The sequence below is a fragment of the Heptranchias perlo genome, chromosome 3 (genome assembly GCF_035084215.1).
Source record: "Heptranchias perlo isolate sHepPer1 chromosome 3, sHepPer1.hap1, whole genome shotgun sequence".
NCBI lineage: Eukaryota > Metazoa > Chordata > Chondrichthyes > Hexanchiformes > Hexanchidae > Heptranchias > Heptranchias perlo.
This window is the reverse complement of record NC_090327.1, coordinates 69,936,064-69,960,699: the sequence shown is the minus strand read 5'-3', so window position 1 is coordinate 69,960,699 and position 24,636 is coordinate 69,936,064. Positions and strand designations below refer to the sequence as shown.

At 40.3% G+C, this 24,636-nt stretch overlaps 1 protein-coding gene across 3 annotated transcripts in view; it reads right to left on the bottom strand.

Moving 5' to 3' along the window:
• The window catches only part of chd7 (chromodomain helicase DNA binding protein 7), a 297,949-nt gene that overhangs the window by 5,668 nt on the left and 267,645 nt on the right, over positions 1-24,636 (bottom strand). For 2 of the 3 annotated variants that reach the window (XM_067980156.1, XM_067980157.1), the window contains 7 exons: positions 17,877-18,085; positions 16,051-16,800; positions 14,619-14,779; positions 12,090-12,314; positions 9,507-9,953; positions 3,751-3,975; positions 1,434-1,574 (listed from right to left, as the gene is read on the bottom strand). In XM_067980156.1, coding sequence (XP_067836257.1) covers positions 1,434-1,574; positions 3,751-3,975; positions 9,507-9,953; positions 12,090-12,314; positions 14,619-14,779; positions 16,051-16,800; positions 17,877-18,085 — 2,158 coding nt within the window. Of the gene's footprint in view, positions 1-1,433; positions 1,575-3,750; positions 3,976-7,234; positions 7,529-9,506; positions 9,954-12,089; positions 12,315-14,618; positions 14,780-16,050; positions 16,801-17,876; positions 18,086-24,636 lie in introns of those variants that run through there. The other variant, XR_010961454.1, reaches the window with a different exon arrangement.

Here is a 24,636-nt window from a genome sequence, read left to right as displayed (position 1 = left end):
TGGATAACTTTACCAAAGAGCCGGCTCGGGAATGATAGGCCTCCTTCTGGTGCTGGTGATACTGTGTATAATTGATCAATATGGCATTTTTATACAATCAAAGTTAATCAGCTAGCCAACTGTACCAATTAATCACAATGAAATATCCACAGAAATGCAAATTGGGAACAAACGTTTTCATTATTATTACAAAATGTCCATAAAAAGATTCTACAACATAAGAAAATCCATATCTCATGGTAAATTTGGCTTATAAATGCTACATTATGTTTACTATTTATTCCTAGGTTGTTTAAACCTCCTGGTTTCATTTTAAATTTACACTTGCCAAAACAATTGACAAATAAAATAGCCAAAAATTAGGAATACCCAGTCTGCTTGGCTCAATTAGTAGGACTCTCCCTTCTGAGTCAAAAGGTCATCTGTTCAAGTTCTACTCCAGGACTTGAGCATTAGGCTGACCCATCAGGGCAGCACTGAGAGTGTGCTGCATTGTCGGAAGTGCTGCCTTTTGGATGCAATGCTAACCTAAGGTCCTGTTTGGCTGTTCAGATTATTGTAAAAGATCTGATGGCAGACGAGCAGGGAGCTCGCCTGATATCATGCCAACATTTCTCCCTCAACCAACGCTACCAAAAATGGAGTAACTGGTCATTCATCATTTGGTGTTTGTGGGATCTTGTTATGTACAAAGTGGCTGCAATGTTTGCCTACATAATAGTGACTGCGCTTCAAAAGTAATTCACTGGATACGATGCACTTTCAGATGTTGAATTAATAAAAACGTATCTGCCACTGTACATATACATCGAAACTACAGCCATAAACAAGCCATTCAGCCCAATTGGTCTATGCTGCATTTATGCTCCACACGAGCCTCTTCCCTCCCTACTTCACTAACCCTATCAGGATACCTTTCTATTCCTTTCTCCCCCATGTGCTTATCTAGTTTCCCCTTAAATGCATCTATCCTAATTGCCTGAACTACTCCTTGTGGTAGTGAGTTCCACATTCTTACCACTATGGGTAAATAAGTTTCTCCTGAATTCCCTATTGGATTTATTAGTGACTATTGTGTGTATATATATAACCTCTAGTTTTGGACTCCCCACAAGTGGAAACATTTTCTCTAAGTCTACCCTATCAAACCCATTCATTATCTTAAAGACCTATCAGGTCACTCCTCAGGCTTTTCTAGAGAAGCCTGTTCAGCCTTCCTGATAAGGATATCCTCTCTGGCTATTATGCTAGCTTAACAGAGATATTAGCACATTAGCTTTTGCTGTTCTGATAGTTGTGCTAATTATCTTGAAACTTCAATGTAGTGTAAAAGGGAAGCTGATTTCAGTGTTGACACAAAGGATAAATTGGCTAAAGTGACAAGTTCTTGCCAATCAGATTACCAGTTGTTCTCTCTCTTTACATAACCATACCTTTTTCCCATTTCTTTTATTAACAACAGGCACTCTTTCATCTCCTGTCAAAGTGTTAACATCCAGTTTGTTAGGATTTCTACAGCGATGCCTTTTCTGTTTAGGTTTTTGAAATGGGGTCAATAGCACCTCTCCACTCTTCTATGAAAAGAAAAAAACAAGTTCACTCATGTGTTATTTGGGATCATTCAAATTTAAACAAAGCAATCACAGTCCTGTGAAAATAAATGTATATGGTTGTCATTTCTATAAATGTCATCTTAGAAATATACAAAGAGCATATACAAGAGTTCTATTCCATATATTTATTTGATGAGAAAGCCATAAGCAATGCATTTCAGTGGAAGTTCTGTTCTGTTGCATCGCTATTTAATTACTCAAATGCAGAAGGAGCCACTTCATAAAAATATAACCGTTAATGGTTGCAAATGAACTATTTCCACAAACCTACACATTAAGACAGGATACTAATTATATGGCCCATGTCCCAACTACAACACTCATGATTCTCTGCTGTCCAGCCCTGTTTTTGGCAGTATTCCTGTTCTCCCCACCAGTCCTGATGCTGGTCTAGTGAGATTGGTGACTGCAGTCAAATTAATTTTTTAAAAGCACAATGGATTCAGTGGAAGAGTGTGAGCAGGTACAGTATATTGTCCTCTACATAATACAGAAAGGCACAGTGATCTCCAATGCACAGAGGTGGAGGAGATCGATGGGGTAGTGAAAGATTACAAACTCCCAAGACTTAACAGCAGGACTGAAGAAACTGGATAGTATGAAGTGAATTTCTTGTCCCACTAAACCATCTCCAGATACATAATTGGAGAGCTAGATGAATCACAGAGGTCTGAATAGTAAACAGCTCCAACCTATTAAATGGAAGCTATCAACATTAATTGGCTATGGTAGCTAATTATTACTTGTCATATATACAATTGGTTTCTATGTTACAGATGAATGCAAAATCTCAGGATCAAATTAAATTGCCCAGGAAATTACAGCTCCAATGAATGAAAAATGTGGCAAACTTGAAAATGCAGCATAATTTCCCGTGATACATCAGTGGAATGCTTCAGTGTTTGCATCTGTGCCATTGTTAGCAGACTGTACATAAACAGTAGCTTAGTGAACTGTCACAGCATGTCTATTATGAGAACAGTGGAATACAACCTGTTGTAAGGCTGATAACAGAAAATGCTATATCTTATAATATGGAACTAAACAGCAGACATATTTCTCTGCTACTATGTGTGTGTTTTTTTTTGGGGGGGGGGGGGGCCGGGGAGGAGAGAGGGGAAGAAAAGAAAAAAAGATGAAGCAATTAGTCTTGTTGTGGAGGGGTTGCTTTCTATTTTTAAATGCTCACACAGTGTAGTGTTAAATAAAAAGACTTGCATTTATACATCACCGTTCACAACTTCAAAACGCCCCAAAACACTTTACAAACTGCATTCATGATTTGAAGCTTTTGGATGTCTTCATTATTTACATATATAAGCCACATTTGCTATTAAAAAATAAGCCTTATGGTGAGTTTGTGAGAGCAGCTCTCAAGTAATCTACTGTTTGGAACTGTGGCTCTCAGCCAAAAAGGAGGGAGTTTCCCACCTTCATGTTAGTTAGGATTAGACTTTCTGGTTAAACCATAGGTTGAACAAACGAGATCCTAGGTGTCTGCAAGGTTGTCAGATTCCTGATTACAGTTGGTCATACCGTGTACTGTGAGCAGATTGTCCCATACTATTCTATACTCTTTTTCCTATAATTGTTGACCTACTAGCATGTTGTTTGTTTTACAGTAATGAATATTTTCTGAAAGAAAAGCATTGCTTTCCTGTGGGTAGTTTACACCATCTTTTGAAAGTTGGGATGGGAGCTCCCAGGGGTATGTTAGTATTTGCATGGGGTGTTCTGTAATGAAAAGCTTGAAAACAAGTGACTGTCTGAAGCCTACAAACCAAATAAAACATGGACAAAAATGAAAGAAAATTGATTTCTGAGCTTTCTTCAAATTAATGGAAAGAGAAAATTATTTATGAAAGTTAATAATTTCCTTTGAATTTTATTCCTTTTTCTTTTTAAAAAAGACAAAATATATTCCATCTCCTCATTAAAAATAACAGTCACAAAAAAAAAATCAGCACCAAATATAGGTAAAAACAATGAAAACTGGAAAGCCTAGTTATAATCCTTGGAGTGTTTTGTCACATAGCATAAAACAGTTGCTAGTGTAATCTGTACACCAATTTTTATAGTGAGCAGAGGTTGTTCTGAGAACATTGTATCACGTAAATATCTGTATTGCTGTACTTACTGGTACATAACTAGGCATGTCCACAGTATAAGCTGGATGAACTTTCAGCCATTCCACCAAATCTTTATTTTTGGGGGCTTCTTCTCCTGCCAGTCTGGTCCCATCTTCCAAGTTAATAACAGGGATATGTGCCTCTGGGTCCAATTGACCTGGGGATGGAATGTTTCTTGGTTGTGATGCTGTCTGTGTACTCTCCTCAAAAGCTTTGGTCACTTCTGCGTCATCCTGCATGTAGAAATGCATTATTACGATTACTGCAAACAGATAATTGCTTTTCTACACCATCAGGGAACTTTGTACATGAAAACTCAGGCAGGCATTTAAGCAAACAAAATTTTTTCATTCTTAAGTTTCCACATACAAATTTTCCATCTTCACAGGGGAAGTCAAAGGTATTGGTCTTTTACGAATTCCGCACTGTACACTGCAGGTGAGCTTCCTCCACTCAGCAGCATATGGGACTTTATTCTGGACGAAGCCTCAATTTTCTCTTATTGACAGCAGTCTTTTATGTTGCTCAGTCATTTGACAGCTCAAGTTTTATTATATCAGTTCTCTGCATACAGTTACATAGTCACTTCTGCATCCATGCAAAGTGGTTTGGGAAGGAGGTGGTTGTATCAAAACACAAATGGCAACATAACTTAGGAAACTATTAAGCACACCAAGGGTGTGAAGTGCAAGCCCCCCCTCTAGAAGGCCATCTTACACCAGTCTGAGTTGGCAAAAACGGGTACAGTAGTGTAGTGGTTAGTTACTGGACTCGTAATCCAGAGGTCTAGACTTATAATCCAGAGAATGTCAGTTGAAATCCCACCATGGCAGTTTGAGAATTTGAATTCAGTTTTAAAAAAAATCTGGAAATAAAAAGTTGATATCAATAAAAGTGACCATGAAGCTGTTGAACTGTTGTAAAATCCAACTGGTTCACTAATGTCCTTTAGGGAAGGAAACCTGCCATCCTTACCTGATCTGACCTATATGTGATTCCAGTCCCACACCAACGTGGTTGACACTTAACTGCCCTCTGAAGTAGCCTTGCAAGCCACTCAGTTGTGAAGGCCCACCATCACCTTCTCAAGGCAACTAAAGATGGGCCTTTCCAGTGACACCCACATCCCAAATATTGATTTAAAAAAATGTTGTACAAGTCAAGCCTTTATCCCACAGTATTTGGCTACTACTTACTGTTCAAGCGGGAAAGTTGTCGACATTTTGCTGGGTTCAACAAAATATTTGTTGAGTGTTTCAACATCAGCTGATGCCCTCTATGGCCCCTCAGCTTACTGGGGTCTGCTTCAATTTTGGTTGGTTTGTTCTGGCCTGCTCATGGTTTAAGATCTGCATCAAATATCATAGATCCTTTCTAGTGACACATTCTCATGACACCCACCTAATGCCATCTGATTGGGGGCAGTCTTCCAAAGATTTGCTGTCAGAGCGAGCTCATGCTCCAACTTTGTAGTCTTAAGGAGGAGGCATTTAGAGTCCAAAACAAGGTCTCCAACATTAATCACAGTCTCCTCAATCAGAGGGTTCTCAAGAGATTGGATGCTAATCTCAAGAGAGCTAAATGGTCTGGGCTCTTCGATTGATAACAAGGTAGCATTGGTGTTACTCTTAATGGTGCAGTCTTTGGCTTTGGTCAAAGCACCTCAATCAATTGTGACCACAATACCAATGTGGTCACAATTGGGTACACTGCAGTCATCAGTCTAGCACATTATAAAAGTAGATCGCAGCTTTCATTAGTTTTTACTAACATCTCCAAATAGCTGACTTTGTCCAACTAGAAACATAGAAACGGTTACAGCACAGAAGGAGGCCATTTGGCCCATCAAGCCCGTGCCAGCTATTTGTAAGAGCAATCCAGTTAGTCTCTTTCCCCCGCTCTTTCCTCAAAGCCCTGCAATTTTTTTCCCTTCAAGTATTTATCCAATTCCTTTTTGAAAGCCATGATTGAATCTGCTTCCACCACCCTTTAAGGCAGTGCATTCCAGATCATAATGCCTCACTGTGTGAAAAAGTTTTCCCTCATATCGTCTTGGGTTCTTTTGCCAATCACCTTAAATCTGGTCCTATGGCTCTCGACCCTTCCGCCAACAGGATGAGAAAGTGGTTAAAAAAGCATACAGGATCCTGGGCTCTTTAAATAGAGGCATAGGGTACAAAAGCAAGGAAGTTATGATGAACCTTTATAAAACACTGGTTCGGCCGCAGATGGAGTATTGTGTCCAATTCTGGGCACCGCATTTCAGGAAACTTTATCTAAACCCTTCATGATTTTGAACACTTCGATCATATCTCCTTTTAACCTTCTCTGCTCTAAGTAGAACAATCCCAGCTTCTCCAGTCTATCCACGTAACTGAAGTCCCTCATCCCTGGAACAATTCTAGTAAATCTTTTCTGCACCCTCTCTAAGGCCTTCACATCTTTCCTGAAATGTGGTGCCCAGAATTGGACACAATACTCCATCTGCGGCCGAACCAGTGTTTTATAAAGCTTCATCATAACTTCCTTGCTTTTGTACGCTATGCCTCTATTTAAAGAGCCCAGGATCCTGTATGCTTTTTTAACCATTTTCTCATCCTGTTCTGCCACCTTCAAAGATTTGTGCAAATATACCCCCAGGTCTCTCTGTTCCTGCATCCCCTTTAGAATTGTACCATTTAGTTTATATTGCCTCTCCTCATTCTTCCTGCCAAAATGTATCACTTTGCACTTTTCTGCATTAAATTTCATCTGCCACGTGTCCAGCCATTCCACCAGCCTGTCTATGTCCTCTTGAAGTCTACCACTATCCTCCTCACTGTTTATTACACTTCCAAGTTTTGTGTCATCTGCAAATTTTAAAATTCTGCCCTGTACATCCAGGTCCAAGTCATTTATATATATATAAAAAAAGCAGGGGTCCTAGTACTGACCCCTGGGGAGCACCACTGTATACCTTTCTCCAGTCCAAGAAACAACAGTTCACCACTACTCTCTGTTTCCTGTCACTTAGCCAATTTTGTATCCATGCTGCCACGGTCCTTTTTATACCTTGGGCTTCAATTTTACTCACAAGCCTATTATCATTATGCTTGCATTACCTAGACTGGCAATAATGCTGATGTTGGAAGCTTATGATTTGTCTCACATCCATGGTGTGGTACTGGCCTATTGACTGGGATCCAGTGAACCTTAGTGTGAGCTGCCAGGTGCTTAATCCATTTTCTGAGGATAAGCATGCAATGGAATGCATCTCCAAGAAAGTCAGCAGATCCAGGCAACTGGCATGCAACATGCTTTTCTTTGAGTCAGTCCCATTCATAAAACTATTACATACTCTCCAGCAGACTTCCAGGTGCAAACAAGATGAGAAATTTCCTACAAAAGGGAAGATCTGTGCCCGCCAAACAAGTGCCAAAACACTCTGCTTAACTTATTATTGGAATTATTTGGACTTTTATGCTTGCGTTCTTTATCTCATGTAGCACGTACTCAGCCTTTCCGGTGCTCCCTCTAATCAAAATAGGTGAGAATATATTCAGAAAGAGCCCCATCTACATCCAAGAGTAATGAGGGTCACTGTATACACGGCACAAAATTCTTCATGGGACAATACACTCTCGCCTGAGTTCAAGCCCCACTACAAACGTGAGCACATAATCTAGGATCACTTCAATGCAGTACTGAGGGAGAAGTGCCTTGTCAGAGGTGTTGTCTTTCAGATGAGACTTTAAACCAAGACGCTATTGAAAAGCAAGTTTGTTCATTTTTTTTTTCTTCTTATCCCTGTGAAAATAACAAATTATCCAGTTTGTTGGTGGAGACTGAATTACAATATATTTGTAAAAATTATCCTGGCCAATCTAGCATTTTCAAGGACTAGGGATCACATACAGTAATTATCTAATAATCTAGACTCAGAGCACAAATCAATAGTGATATCCTCCTCAATATGGCCAGGCAAAGCTACTCAAAACATAATTCTAAACCAGAACATAGTTACACTTGCACAGAAAATGTAAAATGTTCTTCTCATATTTAGCATCTGTTTTATTAAAGCAGTCCAATTTTACTGAATATAACAGCATTAGGATTTGGAAAGATCTTACTGTGCATTTAGTATTCTAGTGGGTAGGCTGTAATTAATGCTAAAGTTCCTGGTTTGTACAACGTACCATTAAGTATAGTATAAAGTGGTGTTATTTACTTGGCAAGAATTGAGAATACCAATTCTAAAAATAAATAAGTGACAAAGGAGAATGGTACAGTATGAAAGTGCATATTTTCTCTGTTGCTTCCCTTTCAGCCGCAAGGCTGGGAGACTGATATGAATATCACAAACCCTGTTGACGCTGCTCTGATCTGCCAACAGGAGCTACAAAATTGGCTAAGGGACAGAATGCAGAGAGTAGTGGTGAATGGTTGTTTTACAGACTGGAGGGAAGTATACAGTTGTGTTCCCCAGAGATCAGTATTAGGACCACAGCTCTGTGATATATATTAATGACCTGGACTTGGGTATAGAGGGTATAATTTCAAAGTCTGCAGATGACATGAAACGCAGAAATGTAGTAAACAATGTGGAGGACAGTAACAGACTTCAGGAGGATATAGACAGACTGGTGAAATGGGCAGGTAAAATTTAATGCAGAGAAATGTGAATAATGTATTTTGGTAGGGAGAGAGAGGAGAGGCAATATAAACTAAATGGTACAATTTTAAAGGGGGTGCAGGAACAGAGATCTGGGGGTGCACATACACAAATTTTGAAGGTGGCAGGACAAGTTGAGAAGGTTTTTAAAAAAACATATGGGATCCTAGCTTTATTAATAGAGGCATGGAGTATGAAAGCAAGGAAGTTATGCTAAACCTTTATAAAAACTCAGCTATAGGCCTCAGCTGGAATAGTGTGTTCAATTCTGGGCACCACACTTTAGGAAGGATGTCAAGGCCTTAGAGAGGGTGCAGAAGAGATTTACTAGAATGGTATCAGGGATGAGGGACTTCAGTTATGGGGAGACACTGGAGAAGCTGGGGCTGTTCTCCTTGGAAAAGAGAAGGATAAGGGGAGATTAGATAGAGGTGTTCAAGATCATGAATGGTTTTGATTGAGTAAATTAGAAGAAACTGTTTCTAGTGGCAGAGGGGCTGGTAACCAGAGGACATAGATTTAAGGTGATCAGCAAAAGAACACCGGAGGTGATTTGAGGAAACATTTTTTTTTGAAGCAGCATGTTGTAATGATCTGGAATGTGCAGACCTGAAAGGGTGGTGGAAGCAGATTCAATGGTAACTTACAAAAGGGAATTGGATAAATACTTGAAGGGAAAACATTTACTGGGCTATGGGAAAAGAGCAGGGGAATGGGATTAATTGGATAACTTGTTCAAAAAGCCGGCACAGGCACAATGGGCCAAATGGCCTCCTCCTATGCTGTACCTACTATGATTCATTATGTGGGGTGAGAATGATTCTACTAGTTAGCCTTCTCCTCTTCAAGCTGCCAAACAAGTGTTCTTTTAAAGAGCAACATTCCAAAGGCATATTTTGCGCATTTACCTTTAATTCTTGCCACTACAAAATTTAAATACAGGATGAAAATGATGTTTAGGTTCTAACAATGTACTAAATCAAAAATGGAAAACCATATTCACTGCTGAGAAGCAGTTTCACTCTCAAAGTGGGGGAGGGGTAGAGAAATTATTAACAAAAGAAATTTAAGAAGCAATCGAAGAACCATCTCCTTTCAAAATATGTTACTTACAGCACTTAATGATGTCCGTTTGTTATTCATAAATAGGAGATCAAGACCCTCAACATTTTTCCTTCTTCCTCTTCTCCTTTTTATTGGCATTTCCCCATCAACTAGTGAACCATTTATCATAAGTCCAGTTGGTGTTCGTGAAAGGCCTGCTTGCAGCATTTCTATGTGGGCTTTATAGGCATCAGATACTGGCACAGAGGCATTCGGCAAAACATACTTGGGATTAACAGAGGGGTTACTGACTGAGGTAGAACTTTTTGCCTCTCTGGAGGCTTTTGATAAGTCTACAGCTCTCTCCTGTCCACTATCTGAGGCTGCCTGGGACTCACGAAGCTGAGCTACCATCTCCATCAGGTTTCTTCTCCTTGCAGCTCTCTCGGCTTCTATTTCAATCTTCTTTCGTCGTCTCCTACGTTGCCTTGGAACAGACAGGTTTAACGTATCATCCTGCAGTGGAGTATCCAAAATAGGTTACAAGATACAAGATACCAGATACCATTTGCATTCAGTATAAATTTGTATTTACCACTTTGAAACTGCGTTAGAAAAGTAAATTTTAATGGTTACTAAAGAAAATATTTAAGCTTGAAACAAAACTTACAGTGCTGAAACTCTTTTCACACATACAGAAAAGTTACAGCACTGAAGGAGGCCATTTGGCCTGTTGAGTCCATGCCGGCTCTATGCAAGAGCAATCCAGCTAGTCCCACTCCCCCGCCCTACAAATTTTTTCCTTTCAAGTACTTATCCAGTTCCCTTTTGAAAGCTATGATTGAATCTGCCTCCACCACCCCCCCAGCAGTGCATTCCAGATCATAACCACTCGCTGTGTAAAAGTTTTTCCGCATGTCACCTTTGGTTCTTTTGCCAGTCACCGTAAATCTATGTCCTCTGGTTCTTGACCCTTCCGCCAATGGGAACAGTTTCTCTCTATCTATTCTGTCTCGACCCTTCATGATTTTGAATACCTCTATCAAATCTTCTCTCAATCTTCTATGTTCCAAGGAGAACAACCCCAGCTTCTCCAGTCTATCCACGTAACTAAAGTCCCTCATACCTGAATGCAAGCAAAAATTCCTGGTGCCAGAGTGCTGTGTGCAAGTAAAGGAATCTAGTTAGCATTCTAAATAGAAGAGAACAATGGAATCTTTCTAACAGGTCCAAGTGAAGCCATTAAGTTGGGATCCTCAATGAAATTATCACTGTCCTCTATTAAAGAAAATCACAATGTTAATTTAAATATAGGAGTCCAATGAAATGGGTGACATTAGTCCCAAAAAAGCAATGCTCACACAAATTGCCAACCATCTATAGTATAGTAAAAATTTTATACCCTTTTGCGCTTCCTTATACAAAGCCGTACTTCTTCTTGCCATGTTTGTGTCACATGCTTGTTAACCTTAATTATAAATTCCTATGTCTACATTTACAATGGAAACAGTCTATGCAAACTTGTTATGTTAATTACACCTTCCCTTCAGTGATGGCGCTGTAACATCTTAGTTTTGTGCCTCCCAGCTCCTCAGCCTTCAGGAGAGAAACTCCTATGTTCCAATCAGCTCTACTTCTTAGCTTCACAAATTACCGTAACTATTAATGAATAATATAAAATCAAAGTATTATATATAAAAATAAATTACATCAAAATGGGGACTGAATTACATCTACAAGCCCTAATCCACTTATCCCTGCCTTCTAATCCCTTTTCACCTAAAGACTGCACTTGGTTTTGACTTGTGTGCAACGCCACAGGAGATTGTCTAATATTTATGGAAATTCAAGGAATCCACTTTGCATTTATTTACGCTCTTAAGTAAACATGCAAACATTCAAAAATGCTGCAATGTAATGTTTGGTATAGAAGTGTTAGAATTTTAAGAAAATTCTGAAAATTAAAATATACAACTTTAAGAAATTACTGAAAAAGCCAAGGCTTTACACTGTTAACTACATGGAAATGCACCAAATGTACATTCTGTACTTTGTGCATATATGAATATACACAACTACTGGGAATGGACACGGTGCCTGTGTTGTTCAATAGCAAAACATAATGAAAGATTTCCGTAGTTTACAAAGTTCCCAATAACCTGAAGCAATTTTTTTCCACTTCTGAGAATCATGAATTTTGTGCTCACCAAGGTGAGGGATAGCGGTACTGCAGAACGGACATTCCCCCTTCCTTCTGGCATCAAATGTTTGCATCAAACCTTCCCAGGTCATAAATTAAATGCAGGCTACAGCTCTATTTGTGCTACCAACAATGTTTACTATATTAATAAATCACAATAATAACACATCTATCTGATTAAGTGACTGAAAACTCTCAACCAAAAGGTTCATGCTCCAGGGTTTGACATTCAATTTTGCCATTCTTCCCCCTCCACCTCGAAACAAAACCTGTTTCTTGTATAGATTGGGACAGAGTGGAGAGAGGTAAAAGTAAACCACTCAAGTGAAGGAATTTATCACTTAAAATGGGATAGCAACTTAATTTCTTTGCCCTACACCACCCGAGACGTGCTCCTCTTCACTTATTGCAAACGTATTCTACACTGTGCAGCAGGAATATTAAACACCTACCCTTGACACCTGAGGAGAACCAGCTGTATCTTCACAGGCACTGAAGCTCCCTTGACCTACCATGGAGAGTTCAGTGAAACTCCTCCTTGGCAGAGGGCTTTCCACCGACGTGGGTGTATAGTTGATTATACCATGAAAATCGAATGGCTGACGCCTATTTAGAGGCCACTTTCCCTTGATCAGTGCTTCACATATGTTGTCCAAACGATTAATCATTACACGATCCTGGAATGCAAAGATACAATTGTTCAAATGCACACATTTGGAACAATGTTGTCACCAGGGTTTCAGTAAACATTTACATAAGTGCACATGAAATTTTTGTGCAGCTGCACTGAAATCAGGGTTTTCCACATTATTTCAGTAAAGTGTAATATATGCACCTGGACTACAAAAAATACCATATACAATTATAGATTTTTCCCATTCAAACTTGGGTGTGTCTGGAGAGAGCATTTTGAGCTATATAAACTCCAGAATGAGGCATTGGTGGCTCATCTAAGGGTAGGCTGTATAGCAATAATTTAACAGCCAGGAAAGATTTAGGGGACAATCCTGCGTGACTAACCCATGACTTCTTTGAGGAGGTTATGGATAGTGGAACTCCAGAGGATTCCACATGAAAAAATTAATAAAGTAAAACTCGTAAGAATCCAGTGGATAAAAAGCTGGTAAAAAAGCAAAGACTACTCATCAGAGTACCCATCGGGTGTTGGGCATAGTCCCATAGGAGTCAGTACTTTGACCCGAGTTACTAATCTACATACATTACCTTTACCAAAATCCATTTGTAAACCTAAATTTGTTGACAGTTAAATAGGGAGAGCAGTAGAGACTAGTTATGTAATTGGGTAAACAAATGAAATTTTAAACAGATAAGTGTAAATTATTGCAAGCATGTTAAAAAATGTATTAGGCATTTAATGCATGGAACTGAATCAGTATAGGGAGACTTAGAAAGTAACCAGGGAGTGATATTAAATGGGTCACTGTCAATGTCCAAATATTGTGGCAAAACAATTAAAACAGCAAATAGAATGTTGGCATTATACAGCCAAAATAGTAGAAAATATTTCTGCAGATGCTATATGCTAGGGGTTTATGATGTACTGCTCAGTTAACACTTAGAGCATCAGGCTCAGTTCTGGTACACAGCACAAAAAAAAGATATAGATGCATTGGAAAGGATGAGATTTGATGAAATATTAGAGCAGCTCAAGCTTTGCAGTCTATTAAGGAAGTGAAAGATAATCTGATCAACTATATAAAATATTAAATCACATTGATAGATAAAACAAATAGATTACTACATATTATTACTACAAAGTAAGCTTGAAAGGTACAAGCCAGTGCATGTAAATGGAAGCTAGTGAAAAGTTTAACAGATCAAATCATGAAAGAGTGCTACATGTTTGGAATAATTTGCCAGTCAGCAGAGACAAAATCATTGGGAATGTTCAAAATACAGGTAGATGCTAAGTTATTGTATTGGTGATATGCCTTGATGGGTTAAATAGCATTTTCTAATGAGTAACTTAATTCATCACCTTAAGAGTACTACACAAGAAGCATAATGCTCATTGAAGCATATTGGTTTAAGCATAATTTTCCCTGTAGTATATTGGAACTATACACTAGAAACAACACTGTGGAAGAACATAAAAAAATTTATATTTGAAAATCAATTTGAATAGTTAATACAATATAGAAAGTGAATGCAATTGCAATACAGAATACAACTCATCGTACATTTGCCAGGTAACACAGATACGGAACTAATACATGTTTAGTTAGAAATTGCAGAAGTCCATACGTTCATATTTTTATATAGCAGGTGAGGATTTGGAGGATCTAAAAATCCAGGCTCTCTGCACCTGAATTTGAACAAAGGCTAAAACGCCTTGCACTGGACTGCGAGGGTAAGTTGGACACATATCCATGTAAACTATCATGAATACACACCAACAACATTTTGGAGGGCCACATTATGGTTCAACAAACTGGAGCACCAGAGTGACCAGATGGAAGTTTGCACCTGCTGTTTCCCACATATTGCGGTCTTGATCTAATTTGTGCTACTGTGGGATGCCAAGTGCTTCCCTACTAAAAGGGAGGGGTGGGGGGAGAGAAAGACAAATTACAGGTACAGTCACTCTTGGGCAACACCAACTGATTAAGACAGACTGGAGGCAGTCACCCAGCCTATTGGCTGCACTGAAGCTAAGAAAGGAAAAGGAAGAAAACATCTTCAAAAAGGTGATGAAGGGAAGAATCTGCTCCAGCTCCTGATACTTGTAATTGGGAGAAATATTCTTGCAGCTGCCCCTACCTGCTTTGTTATGACAAAGTGATTTACGTGTCAAAGGACACAAAAGCAGCAGTGCCTTATTGGAGTATTTTATTGAAAGGAACAGAAATTTGAACTGGCCCAAATTTGGATTTTTCAAATAAATTCAGTTCAAATTTTGTTCTCCTTGGCACAACACAAAAATAGTGAATAATAAATTCAAGGTTTATATCCCAACGAACCTTTGGCCAGAAGGAGAAGGAATATGTTCTTTCATGAAGTAGCTGTGCTACTGTGGGTTCACTATCTTCCATAAAGAAGCCATCACGAGTTTCATCACGGGCAGTGCTCAAAGAGGCATTACTTTCTTCATCAAAATGTTTGCGTTGAGAAGCAGTGCCAGCTGAGAAGAAAATCATGCAGTTTGAATACAATGTATTACCACTATCCTGCTATCAAATGAAACTTAAATCATGAATGGACTAACGTTTTTTTAATTCAGTTTTGTGAGTGCTTCAACAGCCACAAAAGTAAAATACAATCCATCAGTGAAGTATTTAAAGTATTTTGATACCATTACTTGCTTACTTGGAGGTTATATTGGCACATTCTATAAAAGATCCTTAAGTACTAATTGCAGTCACATCGAAACAGGTATAAGATACATTGCATGGACAATTGTGGTATTAGCAGTCAAATACAAATCTCCGAGGGTCTTTTGAGGCAGACATCACCCAAGAATTCCCAGCACATACTGTTTAATTCATGGCTGCAGTAAATCATCTGATTTCGGGAAGCGCAATTGTTGGGTGCATTCACATGACTTTAACCAGAGGGCATCAAGTGAAAACTAGTCCTACTAGCTCTTCAGTCCTACAAACCCATTATCTCTCCTTGCATTTTGATTTTAGAATTTAGACTTGCGGCGAGGAACATATTGCAAAGCGAATGTCCACGTAGCAAATACCTCAGTTTTACTAGGTCATTGTAAAAGCTCTGAAATCTTCAAATGAAGCAAAGCATTAGACACTACTGCATTTGCAGTATATACATAGTTGTTGAAAAATATTTTAAAAATTCTGTTGAAGCCCACTTGTAACAATGTTCCACCCAGGTGTCATTGGACTGTACAAGTACCTCAAAGTTGACTGCTGCCTCGCACTTCTCTTTGCTGTATACTGCTTTAATACTGGAGTTAGCCTGATAGTCAGGTACAATGTGAGTAGAGTTGCCCCATCTTAACTGAGGAAAACTTAAGACACTTACCACTTGTGCACATAAGATGGAAATCAGCATTTATTACTGAACCAACCTGAGTACTTGTAATTTTTATTACTCCAATAAAAGTTTTAAAATTTATTTCAAACTGACTTTGTTTCAACACTGAGAAAATTTTAGGGGATGTATTTTCACGAGTAAGATAGCAGTACACTTGGCGTTCTTAAGTTGAACAATCTTAAATATGCAAAAAAAGTTAGTAAGTACGGTGATTTAATTTGTTATAAGACAGTTTTCATTTGTCTAAAAAGCATAAATATCTTGATCAAAATAAATACTTTGTCCATCAGAGCAGAATACTAATATACAAAGCTTCTAGAAAGCAAATTGTCAGATGGGATTTCAAACTAAACAGAATTCAGCCAGGATTTAGATCATATCTTTTATATATGGTACCTTCAGGTTGGGATGATTCTTCTGACTTATCATCGTCATCCTCCTCCTCGTCATCATCATCATCTTCCTCTGACCCTTTCTCAAATGGTAATTTAGGTCTGAATTCCTTTTCTTTAGAGTCAGCAAGCATTTCAGTATCCATGGCTAAAGTCTCTTCAGCATCATGCTCAACCTTTACAGACAATGGTCCCGAGGTGTCCTGACATTCTGAATCAACATGTATGTTCTCATCACAATTGGTTTTCCCATCTTCCTTAAGAGGAACCATGCTCTGGTCTTCCGAAGATGGCAGTGTAGGACATTTTAGTCCATCTTCAGTTTTACCATTATAGTCAGTTTGTTCTGTACCCTTTTCTTCTTGAACTGGTGTGGATGGGGCAATGGAAGGCATTTGGCTCAGACAGGCACCAGGTTGGTTTTGGAAAGGCGTACTGCTCCGCTGGCTAGCCCCTTTGTTTTGAGCAAAATTTTTATGGGCCTCCAGGAAAGAAAGTTCAGAGTCATTTAGAATATGATAGTCTGTCCTACTGACTCCATGCTTTGCAGCACCAATCAATAAGTCTTTGTCGTGTTTGCCACACTCCCACCATTCAGGCAGGTCCATGCTGGGCTGGCACAACTTGAGCCGTTCATCCAACTCAGCGTGGAGCAAAACTTGCTCTCGAACCTTCCGTAGAAGTTCTATTCGATATAAGGTTCTAGAAGCGCGTTCTTCCGTGATTGGCTCAATGAAAATGGTGGAATCAGATTCTTTAAGAATAAAAACAAAACCTTTTCACAAATATGAAAATCAAATCTGACCTAAGTCCCCATATTTGTTACTTCATAAGTTTTACAATTCATGCCATCTTACATTTTGTAAGAATCACATTTAGGTCAATGGATACACTGAATGGAATGCAATCCCACCCACCCAAACTGACTGACATAGATAGCTGTCCCAGATCAGGCCATGGAGTGGGTATTGAATTATATGCCAGATGTGCTTTATGATTTGCAGATTAATGGGGATTTTGGTCTGCAAGACTGACATGAATCTTCCAGATAAAACATGAAGCAGCGAGGGTTGGCATCCCAAGTTAGTGTGGGCCTGAATACTCGTGATCTTGGTCTGCTTCCAGAATAGTGGGGGGCAGGAATTTGCCAGTGACCTATAATCCTGATGCTGCTAGAGTTTCTGGGATAAGGATATTTAAATAAAACAGGCTGGTGCCTGCATCGGCGCTTCTTTTGCCCGCTAGAGGAGGGTGGGAGCAAAATGCAGCACCTAAAAGCCACTCAAGAGCAAAGCCTGCAGGACTATTTAAAAAAATAACTGATTAGAACCTGTATCGGAGGGTCAACTGAAATTTGGCATGATCCTAGCCTGGAACACTCCTTTGGCTTGCACTCCCACCTCTCCACTATACCAGAAAGATACCACATCCAGTACAATTAGAGAAGAGGAGCCAGGGGCACTGGAAAATCTGGAGAGTGATGCCATTCTGCCTCCTTTTTTCAATACCAGCCCTCCAGTGAGCAGATGGAACTTGAGCCTGCCCTCTCCTCCATAGGAAACTAGCACTACGTGACTTGGTTCTACTTCATTTTCCACCCCCACCAAATTTCTTTCACCAGACTTCCACCGCAGGTATGTCACTGACCCCCAGAAATTCATGACCCATATCTTTTGTATGACCAATTGCTGTGATTATGTTGCAGATTTACTACAAATGCAAATTTGCAGCAAAAGTATGATAGGATATAAACACTGCTGGAATTCTTGTAGAAAACAAAATATTCCAAACGTTACTTTTTGCCACATTAATTGAAATACAACATCTTACCTTCATCTGGATTTGGAGGCATACGACACACTTTTCTGCACATAGCCACAAAGCAGCTGAAGTACTTTTCCAAACTGTCATCAGACTTTTTATCCAGTCTGGCAAAGGCACGGAACTGGCTCCAGTCAAACTGCTTCTTGACAGGATCATACACTACACCAAAGGTCGATACAACACGGTAGAAGTCTGCCTCCTCTCTCCTAGTCCATCTACAATTCAAAAATAAGATATTTCAATTTATGGAAGATATTTCAACACTCCAATTCTATAGTGCTTCATTGATCATATGAAAACTTAAGATTTTGTATGTGTGCAGTGGAAAGCCAATTATATTGTAATTTAGTCATGCTACCTACTACGGGCATTCCTGAGTTGTTTAAATAATTTAAAATACAAGCAAACAAATCTCAAACATGCCCACAAAAACCTACCGACTGTAGATACTGATGAGAAAAATCCCATCAAATGACGAGGTAAGACTGCGACAACCCAACTGTTTAGTTTTTCACTTTCCAAGTGTTATATCTCAACATAGACTGTTACATCGCAACATAGACTTACTGTTATTCAAACCAGACAGGAACTCAGCCCCTTTAATAGTTTCACTCTACACAGAAAACATACAAACAGTGCTGTTCTTTAGCCCTTACTACAGACACTCAGGTGTCTAATTTCAGTCCTACTTAAAGTAGGCAGTACTAGAGAGAAACAAAGCAGGAAATACAAAACAAAGATACTTCAGGTCAGAAAGTGAGAACTAAGGGAACTTTGTACATTGAGGTTGAACTACCTTGAAACAATCAGAAAATTTATACAGCACTGTTGACAGAGAGACATGCCCCAAGGCACTTTACAGAGGCGTAATCAGGCAATAATGGATGCTGGGAAGAGGAGCTATTAGGAGGGATGCTCAAAAGCTTGGTGAAAGTGGTGAGTTTTGAGGACAGTCTTAAAGGAGAAGGAGGTAGAAAGCCAGAGGGGCTTATGAAGGGAATTACAGATTGTGGGCTCTGGATGGCTGAAGGTACGTCTGCCAATGGTGGGCCAAAGGGAGTGGGGGATGCACAAGAGGCCAGAGTAAAAGGAACAGAGTTCTGGTGAGATTGTTGGGCTGTAGAAGGTTAGAGAGAAAGGAATGGGCAAGGTCATGGAGGGATTTAAACACAAGGTTGAGAATTTTAGATTGGAGGTGTTGGGGGAGACCAGGAGCCAATGTAGGTCCAAGAGCAGGGGTGATGGGTGAGCAGGATAGGATATGGGCAGCAAAGCTTTGGATGAGCTGAAGTTTACACAATGTGGAAGATGGGAGGACAGCCAGGAAAGTATTAGAATACTCGAGTCTGGAGATGACAAAGGCATGGATGAGAGTTTCAGCAGATGGGCTGAGGCAGGGACAGAGCCTGGCGATGTTAGAAGTTCAAGAGGAGCCAGGAATTCTCCCATTGTCCTGGCCAACATTCTTTCTTCAACTAACATTACCAAAAACAGACTATTTGGTAATTCATCTAATTGCCCTTGTGGGATCTATTTCATACAAGTGGCTGCTCTATCTGCATATGTAATAGACAATACGCTTCAAAGTAAATAACTACATAAGAAATAGGAGCAGGAGTAGGCCATATGGCCCCTCGAGCCTGCTGCACCATTCAATAAGATCATGGCTGATCTTCTACCTCTACAAGGCACAAGTCAGGAGTGTGATGGAATACTCTCCACTTGCCTGGATGAGTGCAGCTCCAACAACACTCAAGAAGCTCGACACCATCCAAGATAAAGCAGCCCGCTTGATTGGCACCCCATCCACCACCCTAAACATTCACTCCCTTCACCACCGGCGCACTGTGGCTGCAGTGTGCACCATCCACAGGATGCACTGCAGCAACTCGCCAAGGCTTCTTCGACAGCACCTCCCAAACCCGCGACCTCTACCACCTAGAAGGACAAGGGCAGCAGGCGCATGGGAACAACACCACCTGCACGTTCCCCTCCAAGTCACACACCATCCCAACTTGGAAATATATCGCCGTTCCTTCATTGTCGCTGGGTCAAAATCCTGGAACTCCCTTCCTAACAGCACTGTGGGAGAACCGTCACCACACGGACTGCAGCGGTTCAAGAAGGCGGCTCACCACCACCTTCTCAAGGGCAATTAGGGATGGGCAATAAATGCCGGCCTTGCCAGCGACGCCCACATCCCGTGAACGAATTAAAAAAAAACAAAAAAAAACTCCACTTTCCCGCCCAATCCCTTGATTCCCTTAGAGTCCAAAAATCTATCGATCTCAGCCTTGAATATACTCAACGACTGAGCCCTATGGGGTAGAGAATTACAAAGATTTACAACCTTCAGTGAAGAAATTCCTCCTCATCTCAGTCCTAAATGACCGGCCCCTTATTCTGAGACTATGCCCGCTAGTTCTAGACTCGCCAGCCAGAGGAAAAAGCTTCAGAGCATCTACTCTGTCAAGCCCTCTCAGAATCATATATGCTTCAATGAGATCACCTCGCATTCTTCTAAACTCCAGACAGTATAGGCCCATTCTACTCAATCTCTCCTTACAGGACAACCCTCTCATCCCAGGAATCAATCTAGTGAACTAGTGATCTATTGCACCACCTCTAAGGCAAGTATATCCTTCAATAGGTAAGGAAACCAAAACTGTACACAGTACTCCAGGTGTGGTCTCACCAAAGCCCTATACAATTGCAGCACGACTTCCTTACTCTTGTACTCTAACCCCCTTGCACTAAGAGCCAATATACAATTTGCCTTCCTAATTGCTTGCTGTACCTGCATGTTAACTTTCTGTGTTTCGTGTACAAGGACACCCACATTCCTCTGAACACCAACATTTAATAGTTTATCACCATTTAAAAAATATTCTATTTTTCTATTCTTCCTACCAAAGTGAATCAAACTTGCCCACTCACTCAGCCTGTCTATATATAAATGAAAATGCAAGTTTTTTTTTTAAAAAAAGCTTAATGCTTCGGTGGTTTGAAAAAACAAATTATGTTTTGTTGCTGAATGACAAGTTGTTATCCAGATTGGAAGGATGTCCTGGTTTATTATCGTAGAACTAACACACATATTAGCCCTGACTGTAACTTGGGGCATGGGTCAGTGGAGCGAGCTTCAGACTTGTCCCAGCTCACCGTCATGGGACCAAGGCCGTTTTAACTCGCGGGGGGATTGTTTCTCAGTAATTTAAGCTTAAAGTATACGCTTTATGAACTATCACATATAGCAACAAATAAAAGAACGGATCCCTGCATATCTAAGCTGGCCCTTTCAAATATGGCAACCAAGAACCTCCTCTGAGACAAGAAATCTTACCTATGAGGAATTATAGGTCAGTTGGCGCTTGACTGCAGTAATCTCTACTCAGATTTTGTAAACAAACCCTGCGAATGAGGGGAAACTAAATGGGTAATTCAAGTCAACAGCTTAATAATTGTGCTTCAAAATCTAAACCTTCTGTACTGAAAGGTTTCCATCAGATCTAATTCCAGCTTTTAAAAATTATTTTATGTTATTGCAAGAAGGGAGCAAGGTACCTAATGTAGCATTTTATACTCTTGAAAGATACTGAGCAAAAAGGATATTACAGCTCGAGCAGCACTAAATCAATATGGTACGAACACAATAGCTGTAAGAAATCACCCCTGTTAACTTGGTTTCAGGTGGTGGTGTCAGTCCAAATGGCAGATCACAAATAAAGAAAAGTTGTCACCATTGAGAGGCATATTCTGGGTTAGACCAGAGGGCGAATTTCATACTGCTTATTGATTTCCAGCACATTGATCCTCAAATACGTTTAGTGAGACTCTTATGCTGATGTTAAACTAGCATCTTATGGTTGATGACTGCTAGTTCAGCTTCTGGCTCTAGTTGCCTTTTTGATCAACATCCTTGGTTAATGGAGAGTGCCTTGAAGACCAATGTGCAAGGTTAAGTTAAAATGGTCTCATGAAGTCTTGCAATCAGAACTGTGAAACGGTCTGGTACCAACGAACTCAGACATTTTTTCTTCTGATGGAAAAAAACATGAGATGGTAAGTCAAACTTGAGCACCATCATGTTCTGAGGCATGTGGAATTCAGAAACATTCTTTAACAAAAAGGATGGAGCACCTGACAGCTCTTATTGCACAGTTCACCAATATTTCACACTGATAAGAGGTATAGTAAAGTAGGTTTTGATGGAAAGAACTTGCGTTCACAGGAACCCTTGGGTTCAAAGGGTTCTGAAATAATGCCCACAACCATATTCAATTCCTCCTCTAGCAGCATTTTAAGTTAAAATAAAATTGTTTGCATAGCACACTAATGGGTTAAAGTCTTGACTATAACACCAAGCAATTTCATGTGGCTTTAGATGCCTTTCATGTAGCTTTCTTGGAGGCCAGTATTCTCCTTAAAACTTACTGATGAAACCCTAGCTTGACCTAAGCTAGGGTTTCATCAGTAGAATCATGCCATTGAAAGAAAACAGGGTCATTGTACAAGATCTAAACATTCATCTGCTCAGGTCTCGTTTAAATGGCCTTTTGGAACCAAGAACTGTGAAATTCAAGAACCATATCTTCTTGGGCCAGCACAAGGTTACTAGAATGATCGTTGTTTCATCTTTATCAAAACTTGTGAATAATCCAAACCATAAAGACTAATGGAGAAAAGGCGTTCAGAAATTTTCCCTGTAATTTAAATTAATCGAAGAATCCAATTCATTGTTCTGTTCTGAAATTTTGGCAGAGCACCAGAAGGCTTTTGTTCTGGAATGCGATTGTAAGTTCCATCTTTGAATAGTTCCATTCATTGAAAACTCATGACCGACATTTTATGATCCCCAAAAAGTGGAGAGTCACGATATTTCCCTCCAATACACTTATGGAATGCTCCGAACCCAGGTGCAAAGGAGGCGGAAAGGAGGCTGAGACCAGTGATGCAAGGTCTCTCTCCTCTTTCTAGTGCTCTTGGATTTCTGGGTATTCCCTGTTGGGGGGGGGGGGGGGGGGGGGCTCCCCTCCATTCCCTCACTAATTTTCCCCTGAATGCTATTGGGCATCCATTTGGAGGGACGTCCAGAGAAGTTAGTGGTAGCCTGTGTGGCTGGACTACCTCAGATCAGAGGATCTGAAAGGGTCAGGCAGCAAGGAATCAGCCTTGCCACAGTCGTGGCACTCTCGCCTTGAGTCAGAGGTTGTGGGTTCAAGTCCCACTCCAGAGACTTGAGCACATAATCCAGGCTGACACTCCAGTGCAGTACTGAGGGAGTGCTGCGCTGTCGAAGGTGTCGGCTTTCAATGAAATGTTAAACTGAGACCCTGTCTGTCCTTTCAGGTGGACGTAAAACATTCCATGGCACTATTCGAAGAGCAGGGGAGTTCTACCCAGCATCCTGGCCAATATTTATCCCTCAACCAACATCACTAAAATAGATGATCTGGCCATTTAGCACCTTGCTGTTTGTGGGACCTTGTGTGAACATTGGCTGCCACGTTTCCTACATTACAACAGTGACTTCATTTCAAAAACAATTCATTGGCTGTAAATCATGAAAGGTGCTATATGAATGCAAATCTTACTTTTTTTTTTCTTTTCAAGACAGGGAGGCATAAAAAAGTCGGTGCTACCACTCCTCCCTCTCACACACACAGGGACCTACTGGATTCTCAAAACTGGAAGCAGTCTGTTTTTGAAGAGAAGCCAAAAGCCCTACAGTTGAAAGCCATTATTGCTCAGGCCTGCAACAGCTGCTGCCTTTCTGCCCTCAATTCTGCATGCAGACCCCTGCAAGGGGCATATCAGGGCCATGCTATCAACCTGAACCTGGAAATACATGTGGAGCCAGATGTGCTACACTTGACTAATACCCAGGACCGGGGGGGAGAAAAGAATATCAAGGCTTCAAAGTCTTGATTCCCCCATACAGTTGAATGAACTGCTAACATTCACTATCCAATCTGTTACATGAAGAATGGTGAGATGCAGAAGGGATACCACCACCTGTGGAACATGATCCCCACTACCACCTTATGATAAGTGCCAAATTGATGGCTCACTGGCTGCTGGGGCACCAGCCAGATGGATTGTCATACAGTAATTTGAGTTAATAAGGTATTATTCAGGACTTCAGTAGGAAAAGACAAACCCAAAAATGACACCCTAATCCTGTTTGAAATGTCATACACTGAAATCAAGAGTTTTTGAGTTTACAAGTTCAGTAAGACTCCAATGCTTTCCCATAGCCTTGTGAGTCACTGCAGAATGCTACATGGCCAGGTGCTTTGGATTTGGGATTAATCTTGGGAATTAATTCAACTACGTATCTGACCTGGAGTTCTGGATCTTCTAATAAGCAGCCAAATGCTGAGGCTTCAGTGAGGCTTGGGGGACCAAGTGATGCCATCTATTTTCTAAGATCACTTTCCAGTGTTTTAAATGCTTACAATCAGACTTGTAGGATAGTCTGGAGAAGGCTCTGTACTTCTACTGAAAGTATATGTGTATGGGAACGAGGTAAGGGCAGGACTAGGCTTTGCTGTGATATTACCACACAGTTGAATGAACTGCCCAGTATGTTACATGAAGACTGGCAAGGTGCAGGAGAACGGTCACCAGCTGGGGAACTCTAAATCTGCATAAACTACAAACTTGAGGATAGTGTTACATAGAGTCTAGAGCAAACGGCCCAACTGGTATATGCTGGCATTTATGCTCCACACAAGCCTCCTCCCACCCCTCTTCATCTAATCCA